General features: G+C 36.7%; 1 protein-coding gene across 1 annotated transcript in view; it reads left to right on the forward strand.

Annotated features, from left to right (window-relative positions):
- Positions 1-16,561, forward strand: part of ZC2HC1B (zinc finger C2HC-type containing 1B) — a 43,085-nt gene that overhangs the window by 1,932 nt on the left and 24,592 nt on the right. The window contains exons 2-4 of the mRNA XM_008695036.2: positions 7,379-7,440; positions 9,944-10,063; positions 10,588-10,726. Coding sequence (XP_008693258.1) covers positions 7,379-7,440; positions 9,944-10,063; positions 10,588-10,726 — 321 coding nt within the window. The remainder of the gene's footprint in view (positions 1-7,378; positions 7,441-9,943; positions 10,064-10,587; positions 10,727-16,561) is intronic.

A 16,561-nucleotide genomic window follows, 5' to 3' on the forward strand; every position in this document is an offset into this window, starting at 1 on the left:
ATTATCAGTACATTTATGTCGCTTTTTCCTGTATGTTAGTATGTTTTATCCAGCTTGTTTGTTATAGTGAAGGGTCAGGAGAAGGTAAAAATTCTAATGGCATTATGTTTTAATTGTCGAACTTATACGAGAATGTATAATAAAACAAAAACATTGCACTATTCAAGTTAAGACATAGAACATAGAAGCCACCTGTGGTTCCTCAGTTTCATTCCACTCTTTCCCCTCAGTAACTCTTAAGTACTATCTAGATTATATTAATCATTAGCTGTATGGTATTCCTTTTTTTTTTAATTAACATATAATGTATTATTTGTTTCAGGGGTACAGGTCTGTGATTCGTCAGTCTTACGCAACACACAGCACTCCCCATAACACATAGCCTCCCCAGTGTCCATCACCTAGCCACCCCATCCCCCCAGGAACCTTGGTTTGTATGGTATTCCTAAGCGCATTATCTTGTTTAGTTTTGAAACACAAATCTGGCTTTATAAGGGCAATATTTACTACCAGTTGATGAAAGCATCCTTGAGCTGAATAGTCTCTGAGCCTAAGTTCAGCTTCTAGAATTTACAAGAGCCCCAAGAGGAGATGTCATTGAGCCAGGTGATCGAGTCCTAGGGAACACAAGCCACCACAGCTGGAGCATCGTGGATCTCCTGTAGAAATATGCTTAGTGGTTGTATGCTCATTTTACATTTTCTGCTTTCTGAGGTCACCATGATCTCAAGATCAATGCAGAACTTTCTTGTGGAGTGAAATGAGTGTTCTCCACTCATCCAGATGTCAGAATATGAAGGGAAGAATGAGCACTCCACTGGGACAGGGTCAAACAAGCCAAGTATAGAACAGTGGGAGCCAAATATACCAGGACAGATTACAAAGGTAGTGAATATCTTGCTCATGACAGCCTTCAACATGTCTGTTCTTCATTGTACATCTTCAGTATGGACTAGTTGCTCTCTGGTTCTGGTGGCCAGCTATTACCCTGGGAATTACTTTCTCTCCCTCGTGTGTTGAATTGCCTGTTTGCTGTATGTTTTACTCACGTTGTTGTGAAGCACATCCTCTAGTAATTCTTGAGACACGGTGCATGGGATGTCAACTTTTTGAAACCCTACATGTTGAAAAATGTACTCAACCCCCATATGTGATCAATCATTTGGCTGGGTATGAAACTACAGTTTGTAGATTATTCTCCCTCAGAAGTTTAAAGGATTTTTCCTCATTTCCAGGTTTGCTGTATGGGAATCTGAAGCCATTCTGATTCTTGATCTTTTTGTCTGCTATTTTTTTTCATCTCAGTTGGAGAATTTCTGTCTCCAGCGTTCTGAAATTTCACAATGATCTTACATATATGTTTTCATCCATTGTGCTGTGTCTTTTCAATGGAAGCTTATGTGCTTTCACTTCTGGAAATTGTTAAAAATTTTTTATTTTCTTCCTTGTGTTTTCTCCTTTTCTCTCTTGAACTGTTATTTGGAGTAGGACCTTCTGGACCAGACGTACTTGAACTGCTTATGTTTTCCTCCCATCTCTATGCCATTTTACTCTACTTTCTGAGAAATTTCCCTGATTTTATCTTCCAGTCTTCCTTCAGTTTTTCATTTCTCCTATAAGGCTTTTAATTTCTAAGAGTTTAATTTTTCTTTAAATTGCTTTTTTATTTGTTTTGGGCCTATATGCTAGAGTTTTCCACAGATCTTTGGAAATTCCTGTCTGTTGGCTCATGATTAAGACTGGAGGAAGGACACACTGGAAATTCTGAATGGATGAGTGGCATTTGATGATTTTGAGCTTTATTGTAGAGTGATCTGGGTGAGCTGTTTGGGAATCTTCCCAGTGTTGGTATCTACGTATGTATTTTGTCATGGAATGGTTATATTCTCAGGGAATTTTCATTCTGTCTTGAGAATGAAGAGTCTGACAGGCAGAGTTAATGTGAGCCAAGTAGAGGAAGGGGGTTTGAGGTGTATACTCTGCTTTCAGCATCACTATTCATGAGGGGAATCACTAGATTAATCACTATATATACATATACACACACACACATGCCATCAGCTTCATTAATTAGGTCCCTTATTTACAAATTTGCCTATTTGCTAAAATTTGAAACTCTAGAATCAATATGCACGGTGCTTTTATGGTGATTCACAGACCTGCACGTAGCAGTTGAAAAGCTGAGTCACCCGACATGCATGTTCTCAGCAACGGTGGAACAAGGTGATGCCCTGCCGCCTTGTTTCAGCTCTCATACTGTAAACAAGTGTCCTTTTCAGTCTGTGCCACATTTTTTCATGTTTTTACAATTTTTCTCGGTGATTTCACTGTTTAAAATGGCTCCCAAATGTGTTGAAATGCAGGAAGGGTGTGATGTGCCTTATGGAGAAAATATGTCTGTTAGATAAGCTTCATCCAGGCTTGAGTGTTCACTGTTACTGAATCAACAATATATATTTACACAAGGTGTCTTTAAGTAGAAAAATAAAACAAGGTTGTACATTGATAGGTTGATAAAAATAGTGTGACCAGAGGCTCACAGGAGCCTAATCCTATATTCCCCCTAGAAGTAATAAGTCAGTATTTGCTCCTTCAGTGCTCACAGAGACTTTATGGAATATAGCTACTACAAATAATGAGTCAACCATAAATACGTGTATACATCTCTCTGCCTACCCATGCCTTCAGTGTTGACTCACGCACAGATCTCTTTTTGTCATTTTTGGAGAGGAGACTTACGCGAGAGTTGGGGAGGGCTGTCACCCAGGGGGTGTAGAGTGAGGGAGGGGATCTAGGAATCAACTTCTTTTCAGAAAACTTCTATCTTGGCCCTCCATATTTTAGCAGGTTCTTCCTCATTTATCTCATCCCAATCCCACAAGTACATGCTGCTCTGGGAATTCCTATGACTTTGAAGGGTTCAAGATAAAAATCTAGGTGGTTGATTCTCCCTGCTGTCAGCTTGGGAAGTGGATTCTGATGTAGTTCTAAGTCCTCCAAGTCACTTACCATGTCGGTCAGTTTTACAGAGTCGAATTCTTTTCTTGTCCTCTTCCTGACCTTGCAGTTCTCTTTGTCTCTGTTTTCCTTTACTGTACCTTGTTGGGGTTTTGGTGGAAAGCAAAATTTGATGGAGTGTTCTCTCTGCCATCCTGTCTTAATTCCTTTTCCTCTTTCATAACTCACGTTCCTGAGGTGAGTGAATGAGTTAAGGTCAAACGCTACCCCGATTACTTAATCATAGGGCCATCGAAGATGTCGATATTGCTAATGTATATTCTGGATTGTAGACGACTTAAGTTCTTTGACTCGCTGACAACTGAATGAGAAAATGTCCTCCTTTTCTCTTCTCCACCATGTCTTTATAAGGGAATGTGGATTGGTAGGTGTCTGTACAAAGCGTTCTCAACTCCCAGCTCAGAAAGAATGTCTAGTCAGAGGTAGAATTTTTTCCAGTTTCATTATAGCCATAATCCTCTCCAGGCTTCTTATAAAACTTTTGAACTGAGATCTTTATAATGCTTATTTTTCATTGTTAACATGCTAAACAAAACTTTTGATGGCTTCCAGATCACTTTCTTTTCCTCATTCTAAAAATTTTCTAAGATTTTAAACCAAAGTGTAAAAATAACAGCCAATGTATAAAAATAATGGCCACTTTAATAGTCTACTATTATTAGAAAGATAGAAATAGCTAAGTTGATACTGATCTTTTTAGAATCTTTTCTATCAAAAGGTTCTTTTTTTTAAATGTCTGTTTTAATTTTTAAAACGATAATGAATAATCTTTGTAGAAAAATGGAAAATGCAGGAAACTAATCACCTTTACTCTTAACCACATATATATGTGTGCATAATCTATATAACTCCTAGTCTTTATTTGTAAATATGTGAATAAAAATGTATCATTAACATTTTCCATGTTTTTCTACCATAAATCCTTTTTAATCACTACATTCTCATTCACTGGTTGGCAACCTATTTCTTAGTATGATTTTTGGCTTTGCAGGCCATATGGTCTCTGTTAACTGTTCAACTCTACTGTTGTAGTGTAAAAGCAGCAATAGACATGTAAACAAATGGGTACTGTTTGCCAACAAAACTTTATTCACAAAAACATACAGCTTCAGATTTGACCCACTGGTCATAATTTGCTCACCCCCAGATAGTTCTTTAAATTTCTTATTTTGACAAAATTAGTGCACAAGAATTGCAAAATAGTAAGAATTCCCACTCACCTTTTACCGTTTCCCCAATTTAAGTTACAGCTTAAATAACTAGTACAATATCAAAACCAGGAAATATACTTGTTTATAATGTGTATTTATAGTTCCATACCATTTTATTACATGTATTACCCCCATCCACCACCACAATATGGATCTAGAATTATTCCTTTTCTCCCTGCCCCCCCACCAGATTTTATTTTTAAGGAATCTCTACATCCAACATAGGGCTCAAAGTTACAGCCCTGAGACCAAGAGTCCTATGCTCTATCAGCTGAGCCAGTTAAGTACCCCCAGAACTATTCCACTACTCAAAGGTCACCTTCATTCTACAGTCGCAACCACCTCCCTCCCCAGCCATCCCTCCATGCTGGCAATCACTAATCTAGTCTCCATCTCTAATTTTGTCATTTTGAGATTGTTCTACAAATGGAATTATGCAGTACATGACCTTTTGAGATTGGCTTTTCTCCGCATTGAGATCCATCCAGGTGTTGCATGTATCAGTACTGTTTTGTTGAACAGTATTCCAGGGTTTGGCTGTAACAGTCTAACCATTCACCTGTTGCAAGGCATTTTGGTTGTTTTAAATGATTCTTCTAAGGTTCTAGTGGTCACATATTCCATGTGACATAGCATTCTGTCACAAACACGATAAGACCTTGATTTCCATGTTTAATTCAACTTAGGAGGCAGGTGTTCCCTTCCTTATAGTCAAGCTTCAGAACCGAATGTGGTTCAGAGTGCGGTGGTCTATCAATTTCAGGTATTCAGTTGAATCCTATTGTATCTGTCATTCTTTTAAAGTCATTGAACTAATTAAAACTCACTGATTTAAATCAAAGGCTCTTTATCCTTCAGGGACTTGCATTTGTTTTGCAGGTTAGTACCGACATACCTATATTTATGGTGATGGTTGAATATGGTTTTAATACTTGTGGAAATAGAGAGTTGGGTTTGAGTCTCCATGTTACTACCTGTGGTCTTTGAGAAGTTCCCTAACTTTGAACCTTTGTTTTCTTACCTGTTAAAAAAATAAATAGTCCCAACTCTGTGAGGAGTAAATGAGATTATTTAGGAAAAGTGTTTAGGAAACAGGAAAATACCATACAAACCTTATAGTACTATTCATAAAAATAGAAATCATCATTATTGGTTTAGAAAAAGCAGTTTTATTATTAAAATGATTACCTTTTATTAACTAGTAAGTATCGGTTTGCTGAAAAAAAAATAAGACTCTGTTTTACAGAGTTAGAAGGCCAAAAGAACAGAGAGGAAGAGTAATATTTCTGTATGCTGTAATGGATGACCTGTGTTGCAAATACAATACCATCTGGCAGATGTGAGAAGAAATCATTTAAATCAACAATGTCTGTAATGAGCTACCATCTGATTCCTGTTAATCAGTCCTTCCTTTTTCAAACCGTCTTCTCTTGGTTTCCATGACCTTGTTCTCTCCTGTTTCTCCTTCTGGCTTATCATCCTCATCTTCTTGGCCCTTAAATACGGAGTTCCCTAGGGATCATCCCTGTACTTCTCTTTCCATGACCTCTTCCCTGGCAATATCATGCCTTTACATCACTCTCCAAACAAAGCCTACATCTGTGGCTCTAGCCCTGACCTCCCTCATTTCCATCCTGCTGGCTGGATAACTCTTTCAAACTCAGTATTTCCAAAGCTGAGGTCATTTTTCTTACTAAGATGGCCCTTTTCAAATTTTGTTTCTGTCCACAGCCCGACCCTCTTCTCAGTCCGTCTGCACTGTTCTTTGTCACCTCCTTACTCCCTCCACATCTAGTCATGTCAATTCTTTGAGCACAGTGTCTCTCATTTCCTCTTTTCTTTCCATTTCAGGCCTACACCTTTAGCTTTTTAACTGAAATAGTGTCTTCCCTCCCCACTACCATCCATTCAGCCTTCCACAGTTCTGTTCAGATTCTTCCTACTCAGTGTCCCTGATTGTTCCCCTTGTTTGTAGAATAAAGCCCAGATGATTAGCCTAATATGAAGTCATCTCCATGATCAGCTTTTCTAATCTATATACTCAACTCCAGATGAACTTAATGAGGTGAAACCTTTACAGAATTCCATAATGTTTTCCTTTCCTTGTGACACTTAACTTCATTTAATGCACACTCTCTCTCCTTTTCTCTGCTGGACCCATGTGTAGGTTGCTCTCAATATTTCCACAGAGTTGCATGTAGCAGATATTTATAGAATGAAGGATTGGTACTAAGGTAGGAACTCAATTCATGTTTGGCCCACACATTCAACAAGTATTTATTGAGCACCTTGCTATGGGTCAGGTACTTTGAGACATGGGGCACATGTGGGTGCAGTCTCAGCCTCTTTTTTTTTTTTTTTTATTGATTCTATTCCTCATTTAACTTTTAAAAACCCTACTTGAATATTAAAAATAGCAAGTAGTGACTGTGTTGTGATTACAGTCCCTCACTCATTCACTACTGCATATAAAATGCTAGCAGTGAGTGTTATTCACTGACCTCATTAAGAGGTCCGACCAAACCCCCGTCCTTAGGATGATGCTCATGCTCCCGTGCTTCTGCATTGTAATGGTGCCATCTTTCCTGATTTGAATAGAAGTCCCGTTAGTTCTACCTGGTCCATTTCATCAGTATCTTATACTCCCTTCCTGTCAGGTAGGGGTTTTTCCCAGCAAAGAGCATTTATTGAGAGAGTGCCGTTCTCAGGAAAGTTTGAACGTGATGATTAGGTGACTCTTTTCATATGATCTGTGATAAAATTGCCACGCCTTCATGTAGCACACACATAAGCCTTACATCCTAGGAGGAATCTTAAAAATGTTACCATTAGATAATTTATGACTTTATACTGAAGTATTAACTTTGTACTTATGTCTAAAGCAAAGCTGTTAGGCGCTTAGTTTAAGAATATATTAAAGAATTGTACTCTGGTTGCCTGAAGGACATGGAATTTACCTGTTAAGTGAGAAGTCTATATTCGAAAAAGAAGATGGGTGAGTTCATGAAATATCTTCCTAAGAGAAGGAAGTTGGTGGGGAGGGAAAAGAGTGAGGAGATCAAGCTATCGAGGTCCCCTCCAGTTAGTCATTTCTTCTCAGGCAGGCAGTTCCATGAAACTAACATAATGTGCTTTTGGATCTTATACAGATGGCAATCAGGAGTTACTTCCCTGTGAAGTCTGTGGAAGACGCTTTGCAGCAGATGTTCTGGTAAACATAAAGACATTTTGTAGATGTGTTTCGTTGGAGTTAAATGAACTGTCAAGTCAGTGAGGAGGCTGCAGCGGCAAAGATTAAAGACAGATGTGGAGAGAAAGCAAGGGAAGAGAGGTCCATAACCTATGGCTGGCAGGTCCGGAGGACATGGAGGCACATAGATGCCACCCCATTCAAAAGGGAGCCTAATTAAACATGGTACTCTTAGAAAAAGGATGCCAAATGAAAGTGTTTTGGCACAGCTGATTGTCTCTTGAGAGGTTTTGGCTCTTCTGCCTTTTCTATAAGCATCAAAAATTCAAATTTTAAGGCCAAAGCACCAGGGAAATTAGCTAGTCAAGAGGAATGAACATTGAATTTGGAGCATCTGGAAACTTGGCTTTTAGCCTCAAATTTGTCACTAATTCTGACAAGTCCTTTAACCTCCCTCTGTTTACTGCTTTGCCACGTATAAAGACAGAACCTTTCAATTTCAGGGATTTTATGTAATTTGAACAAAATGGGTGTAAGGCCTGTTCCAAGATCTAATTGTTAATCAGATTCAAACTAACTGCACGTCAGATCCTCTGATTGATGCCTATAAAATGGAATAAAAGCTTAATTTATTTCAAAATTAAGGAATCAAACAGGTTTTAGATTCCACTATTATAAAGAGATTCCCAAGAAAAATGTTTAAAAAAAGAAAACTGGAGGTGATAATGCAACTCGGAATTTGAACATTTTAGATCAAGGAGACGTAATGAAACTTAAACAATTTGGACTATATACCTGACTGCATTTGGGGTGAAAGCCTGTACAATGAAGTTGTAGGTTTTCTTTCCTGGGGAATTTTAAAAAATGAAATATCTGTTCTAATTAACTGTAGATAGAGCTTCCTGAATTTAGAAGCAGGAACTCGAGGGCCTGTTGAGGCCCAGGAATCTACCGGTGTGCTGCTTTTGCCAAACCAGGCCTGCACCCCGTAAGAACGAGTTTGAGACCTAGAGGGTACCATTCATTTGGGAATCACTAAATGTCAAGTATGTCTTGGGTCCTCTTGGGTTTTACTTCTAGGCCTCTCTCCAAGCTACAAAGAGCATTTGATCAAGTGATGTGCTTTCTCTCTCTAATTTAAAATGGTATGGCTTGGGCTCCTGGGTTGCTCAGTGGGTTTCCAACTCTTGATTTTGGCTCAGATCATGATCTCAGGGTCATGGGATGGAGCCCCACATTGGGCTCCACACTCAGCGGGGAGTCCGCTGGAGATTTTTTCTCTCCCTTTCCCTCTCCCCTCCTTTCTCTTTCTCTCCCTAAAATAAATAAATAAATCTTTAAAAATAAAATAAAATAAAATAAAATGGTATGGCTTGTTTGTAACAAGGTGCAGGGATTTTTATAGAGCCCCGTATTTTGTTGGATGAAGGAACTGTGTGTTAACTATTATGGGTTGCATATCCACCAAGGAAGAGGACATTTAGTTGGAAGTTGTTGGTATAATCCTATAGTGGTGCTGTAACAGACTTTGTAAGGGTGGTACACAAGCAAAGCTCTGTGTTGATTCCCTGTCTTATGTACTAGAAATGCTGAGTACTTAAAGATTACTTGGCTGGAGTAAAGAATGTTTTCCCTGCTGATTGTCTGTTAAATGTTAAATATTGTAACATTTTAAAACTTAATATTAAATGCTTAGATTTGCCCTGAAATAAATGACTTCATGGATGTGAAATGTTTGGATAAATTAAAGGAAAATATCTTCATAATGTAAATGGAATTGGTGTATCCTTCGCTTATTTGTATGGTTGTCCCAGTTGTCTTTTGCAGATGTTCTCAAATATTTCTTTGAAACCTCTCTACTCCTTGAGGAAGTTAAGTAGTTTAATTTACTGTATGTAGAAAAGTGACCCCATTAAATTCAGTTTTGAAATTTCTGAGTGGTAAGAAGAGTTTTTCTGAGAAGATTCCACTGGTAGGAACTAAGTTTCCTCCTGCTGTGTGCAAAGAACTGTTTCAAAAGGATGGTAAAACTGAATGTTAGGATTGTTGGGACTCAGATCCCTGTTAGGTTACTGGATGACTTGCTCATGGAATTTGGGAATCGTGGATGCAGGAAACAGAACAGAAGACATAATCAGGAGAACTTCCTGGGCTTCAGTGAGTACCTAGCTCAATATCAGAAATATTTATTTCAATTTAAACTAGAAAGTTTGCCTTTACAACATTATTTAGTGCCTGGAACCACTCACACAGCCCAAGTGGTAGAATTCAATATATATAAAACCAAATTTGAAGTAAGTCTCTGTAGCTGTGGAGGCCTCTTCTTGACCTTACCCTCACGCAATATCTAGTGATGTGTAACATGGGTGGAGAGAGCCAGATGGATTTGCTCTGCTGTGCTTTGAGAGTTGGAGAATGAACTTGGCTCCGAAGGTGAACCCTGTCACTCCAGTGGGGGCTGCCTGAGTACAAACCTTGTGACTGTACATGTTAAAAATTTTAATCCCCGCTGTTTCTTTTCTAGGAAAGGCATGGACCAATATGTAGAAAACTCTTCAATAAAAAACGTAAACCTTTCAATTCCTTGAAACAAAGATTACAGGGTACTGACATTCCCATTGTGAGAAACGCTCCTCTATCCAAGGTACTATCAGTATCTGCTTATTGTTCTTGATTACATCCTTAAGTACATTAAAGCCTCTTTTTGGCTCTCTGGTTTCATTTTTGCTTGATAGTGCAGTGTAATGTCATGTAAGTATAATCCACCTTTACTGTTTTCTTTTTAATCATGCTCACTTAGATTTCGAAATGTATTTCAGATACTTTCCAGATGTGGCAAAAAAGAATCTCGTTTATGTTTTCATTACTGCAGCGTTAAATCTAGCAATTAACTTGGAAGAGAGTCCCTTTTAATCTTACATTTAAGTCTTTCTTTAAAGTTTTATAGCTTGTTTTTCTGATTGATATTTTGTGTTTTCCCTCACTGTTCTGAATTGCAAATTTTATTACTGTATTTTCCAAACTTCTTTTTTTGTACTTTTGAAAACAAATTGTTTTCCCTCCAAATTTCAGTCCTGTCTCTTGTAAATTAAAATCTCAGGTTAAAGTAAAATTGCAGTGGAGAGATGTACAGTCTAGGTTAGTATATATTGGTTTTGTTTTTTATAGCCTCAACCTGTGAGGAGATCTAACTGGAGACAACGACATGAAGACTTCATTAACGCCATCCGATTGGCAAAGCAGTGTACGCTAGCCATTAAAGAAGGCCGACCTCTTCCCCCTCCACCTCCTCCATCCATCAACCCAGGTGTGTGGCCAATTTGCTTTGTTTTTAGCATTTTACTCTTAACCAATTGTGCTTGATTTGGGGCCAAATCGTCATGACTTGCTTCCTCCTATGCATTCTAAAATAAATAATAGCAACTAAATTATATAAAAGTAATTTTATCATACAATATATCTTATCCTAATTTCTTTTTAATTCTGCATAAAGATTCTGTATTCCTTTTAACTCCGTGAGAATACCACTGTACCCAATGTCATGGCCATTCACGTCATGGTGTTTGAGAATGGGGCTGTGCAGGGCAGTTCTGCAGTAGCTCCACAGTGTCAGATACCCATAGCTCTGGGTTGTTGGGGGGTTTGTTTTGAGATAAAAATCCCATGATATTAAATTCACCATTTTAACCATTTTAAGTTGTTCAGTTTTGTGGCCTAAAGGTTTCTTACCCTAAACTTTTTATTTTGAAAATTTTCAAGTTTACAGAAGAGAAGAAATAGTACAATGATCACTCATACCTTCCACTGAAATTTGACAGTTGTTGATATTGTCATATTCTCTGTCTTTTTATTTTGGGGGGAGCAGAACTATTTAAAACTAAGTTTCAAACATCATAACACTTTACCCTTAACTGTGTCAGTGTGCATTTCTTAAGGATGAGTACATTTCCTTGCATAACATATAGACTAGTATTTTCCCAGTTATCTTAAGAATGTCTTTTAAAGCTCTCTCCTTGACCCCTAGTCACAATCTAGGATTCAGTCAGGGTTCATGCATTTTTGTTGTCTCTTTTCTTTAATCTTGCACAACACCCCTATCAGGCCAATTATTTTTTAGAATATCTCTTTTGCTAGATATGTCTGTTTTTTTTTTACTCAGGCTAATGTTTAACTTGTTCCTCTATCCTGTTTTTTTTTGTAAATTGGAAATTAGGGCTAGAAGCTCTATTAGATTAATAATAATATTAATCCCTATCAGATACAAGATCTTCAAATATTTTCTCCCATTTCGTGGACTGTCTTTTCACTTTCTTGATGGTATCTTTTGATGCACAAGAATTTTTGATTTTGGAGAAGTCCAGTTTATTTTTCTTTTGTTGCCTAATGTTTGATGTTAAATCCAAAAAATCACTGCAAAATCAATGTCATGAAGCCTTTCCTATATGCTCTCCTCTAAGAGTTTTATAGTTTTAGCTCTTATGGTTTTCTTTTTGATCTAGGTGGAGTTAATTCTGTATGTGGTATAAGGTAATATCCCAACTACTTTGGAAGTTGGATATTTAGTTTTACATGTGGATATCTAGTTTTCTCAGCACTCCGTTGAAAAGACTATCCTTTCCCCATTGAATGATCTTGGCACCATTATCAAAAGTCAGTTGACCTTATATGTGAAGGTTTATTTCTGGGCTGTTTTAGTCTGTTTTCTTTATGCTAATTACCACCCTGTTTTGATTACTGTAGTAAATTCGTAGTAAGTTTTGAAAGTTCTCCAAGATTGTTTTGGTTATTTGGGGACCTTTGAGATTTCATATGAATTTTTAGAATGAGTTTTTTTCTATTTCTGAAAATGCCATTGGAATTTTGATAGAGGTTCCATTAAATCTGTACATAGCCTTGGGTAGTGTTGTCACCGTAACAATATTGTTTTCCAGTCTATGAGCATAGGATGTCTTTTAATTTACTTACCTTCTCTTTAATTTCTGTCGTGAATATTTCGTTGACTTGGTGTAGGAATATACAACTCTTTCACCACCTTCATTAGATTTATTCCTAAGTATTTTATTCTTTTTGATGTTATTGTAAATGGAATTGTTAACTTTGTTTTCAGGTTGTTCATTGCTACTGTATAGAAATATGACTGATTTTTGTGTATTTTGTATCCTGCAACTTTGTTGAATTTTGTTAGCTCTACCAGTTGTTTTTTGGTGTGGAATTTGTAGGGTTTTCTACATATAAAATTATGTCATTTGTGAACAGACATAATTTTTCTTCTTCTCCAATTTGTCTTTTGTTTCTTTTTCATGTCTCAGTTCTCTTGCTAGAACTTCCAATACTATATTGAATAGCAGTGGTGAAAGCAGACATCCTTGTCTTGTTTCCCATTGAGTAAATATTATCTGAGGGTTATAATTGTCAATTTAAAGTATAAATAATAGCATTTTATGACAATTATGATGTGGAAGTAAAATGTATGAAGACAATACAAGAAGTTTAAGGAAAATGGACATACATTGTTGAAAGGTTCCTATACATTATACAAGAATAGGTTTAGTACTCATTAAACATGAAAAGATATAGTGTTATTTGAAGGTAAAGTTGTATATCTTAAAGATGCCTTTTTTTAAAGATTTTTATTTATTTATTTGACAGAGAGTGTGAACATGAGCACAAGCAGAGGGAGTGGCAGGCAGAGGGAGAAGCAGGCTCCCCACTGAGTAGGGAGCCGGACATGGAGCTTGATCCCAGGACCCTGAGATCATGATCTGAGCCCAAGACAGACGCTTAACTGACTGAGCCACCCAGGCACCCCATTAAAGATGCCTATTTTAAACTCTAGAGTAAACACACAAAAATATTGACATGTAGCTAATAACACAATAAATGGAATAGAGATAAAATGAAAAAAAATTCAATCTAAGAGAAAAGATGGGATAAAGACAAAGCAAGATGGTAAACTTAAACCTAATCATATGGACAGTTGCATGTAAATGACCTAAACCATTCAGGTAAAAGGCAGATTATCATACTAAATAATAAAGCAAGGACCAATTATATACTTTCCACAAGAAGCACACTTTAAATATGAAGACACAAATAAGTGTGTCAGACAAGTGACAAAACAAGGAGGTGTTGCAGGTAGGTCTAATGGGGCGACACTCTCACTAAGGGATAGCTGCCCCTGAGTTAGCAGGGCTGCTGCCTCAAAGGAGCACACACCAGGATTGCCAGATCTAATTTCTCAAAGGGTGGCAAAAACCATAGAATTCCTGATTTATAAATATCAGAAACACAGTTTTTTAGAAACTTCAGGTTTGAGTCTCTGAGGTTGGAAATCAGGCAGTGGTTTTCTTTGGAGGGGTGGGGATGACCAGGAGTGGACATGAGGAGCATTGCTAGGAATGTTCTGTGTCTTGATCTGTGCTGGTTACATGGGTGTGGGCAGCTAATAAATATTTCATGGAGACATACACTTATGATTTGTGCCTTTTCACTCGGATAAAAGGGTAAAAGAAATAAACACCAGCAATGTCAAAACAACTATAGACTGGCCTGTGAAAAGCATGGGGAAGGATATGTATGCAAACAATCATAAAACCGGAGTGACTATTATTAGTATCTGGCAAAGCAAACATCAGTGTTACTATTAACAGGGGTAATGATTAAAAGTACATTCATCAGGAAGGCCTATCAGTCCTAAATGTTTATGTACCTAGTAACAGAGCTTCAAAGAACATGAAACAAAACCTGGGAGGAGAAGTAGAAAGATTCACAATTATATTTGGAGATTTTATCATTCCTTTCTTAGTAGCTGATAAAATAAGCAGCAGGAAAATCAGTAGGGATATAGAAAATTTGAACAACAGTATCAACCAGTTTGACCTAATTGATACCTATTGCTATAATGTGACATGCAGCACAGCAGGATATAATTCTTTTTAAATACACATGGAGCATTCATCCAAGACAGACCATGTGCAAGACCACAAAGTAAGTCTCAATTAATGTAAAAAGGATTGAAATCATACAGATTGTTATTTGACACAGAATTAGGTTAGAAGTTAATGATGAAAACATACCTAGAAAATTTCCTAATATTTGGAAATTCCCAACTCATTTCTAAATAACACATGAATTTAAGAAGAAATCATAAAAGAAATCAGAAAATATTTTGAACTGAATGGTAATGAAAACACATTAAAATTTGTGGGATTCAGCTAAAACAGTGTCTAGAGGGAGTTTTATAGCTTTAAATGCTCATATTAGAAAAGAAGAAAGGTTTAAACCAATTACTTTATTCTTTCTCTTTAAAAAGTTAGAACAAATTATACCTAAATTAAGTAGAAAGAAGAAAATAGTAAATGTAAATGTAGTTCACTATATTAACAAAATATTTTTAAAAGCAGATAATCATCCCAATAGATACAGGAAAAGCCTGTGACAAAATATAACACCCATACATGTTTAGAAAACAAAACTCTTAGAAAGGTAGAAATAGAAGGGAACACCTCAATAAAGGACATCTTTGAACATTCTACAGCTAACAATACACTTGATGAAAAACTGAGCACTTTTCCACTGAGATCACGAAAAAGCAAGGATGTCCTTTCTGACCACTTCTGTTCAACACTGTGCTGGAGAAAAAGTACCCAGTGTAATAAGGAAATAAATTATCAGAGAGGATAAAACTGTCTTTATTCACAGATAACATAATCGTGAATGAGTAAATGTAGAAAATCTTAGTAAACTATAAGAAAGCTACTGGAAGTAAAAGTTCATTTAACCCACTTTCAGGATATAAAGTCAAGGGGCACCTGGGTGGCTTAGTCAATTAAGCATCTGACTCTCGATTTTGTCTCAGATCATGATCTCAGGGTCCTGAGATCGACCCCCTCCCCCTCCGTCAGGCTCCACGCGGAGTGTGGAGCCTGCTTAAGATTCTCTCTCTCTCTGCCCCTACCCCCTTGCTTGTGTGCACTCTTTCTCTTAAAAAAAAGGATATAAAGTCAATATACACAAGTAAATTTTATTTCTATATACTAGCATAAACAATTGAAAGACAAAATTAGAAATAGTATTTACAATTATGAAAAAACATTAAATACTCAGGTATATATTTAATAAAACGTGTAGGACTTGAAAAATGAAAACCACAAAACATTATTTAGAGAAGTAAAAGAGGACCAAAATAAATGGAGAGATTTATCATTTTCATGATTTGGGAAGAGTCCACATGATGTTATGATGTCAGTTCTTCACACATTGATCTATGGACTCTGTGTAATTCCAATAAAAATCCCTGCAAGTTTTCTTTGCCAAGTAAGAATTAACTAGTTGATTCTAAAATTATATGGAAATTCAAATGATCTGGAATAACCAGGATGGTTTTGAAAAAAAGGAAAAAAGCAGAGGACTTACACTACCTGATGTCAAGACTTACTATGATGATACAGTAATAAAGTAATTTGATATTGGTGTACCAGTTGAACAGAAAAGAGAATCTAGTTGTAGACCTCCCACCCACGTATGGGTGACTCGTTTTTGACAAAGGTAATTCCATGTGGGAAAGGATAATCTTATTAACAAATGAAACAGAGAAAACTAGATATCAGTTTGGAAAAAATGAGCCGTGATCCTTATATAAAAATTAATTGACAAAAAATAACTGACAAAAATTAATTCACAATGGAACATGGACCTAATATAAGTGCACAATTCTAAGATTTCTAGAAAAAACAAAAATCTATGGTCTAAGAGTCAACAAAGATTTCTTAAACAGGATGCAAAATGTACTAATGATTTTTAAAAAGGAAATTGATAAATTGGGCTTCACCAAAGCTAAAAATTTTAGTTTTGAGAGACACCATTAGAATGCAAAGGCAAGCCACAGGCTGGGAGAAAATATTCATAATACATATATGTCTGACAAAGGACTCATACTAAGAATATATAAAGAACTCCTACAACTCAATAATAAGCCAGCCCAGTAAGAAAAAAGGCAAGAGATATATTTGAACAGAGGCATCACAGAATAATAGCCAATAAGCACATAAAAAGACACTCAGTGTCTGTTTCTATCAGGGAAATGTGAATTACAACCACAATGAGATACCACCACATACCCACTTGAATAGCTAAAATTAAA

The sequence above is a fragment of the Ursus maritimus genome, unplaced genomic scaffold (genome assembly GCF_017311325.1).
Source record: "Ursus maritimus isolate PB19 unplaced genomic scaffold, ASM1731132v1 scaffold_13, whole genome shotgun sequence".
Lineage (NCBI taxonomy): Eukaryota > Metazoa > Chordata > Mammalia > Carnivora > Ursidae > Ursus > Ursus maritimus.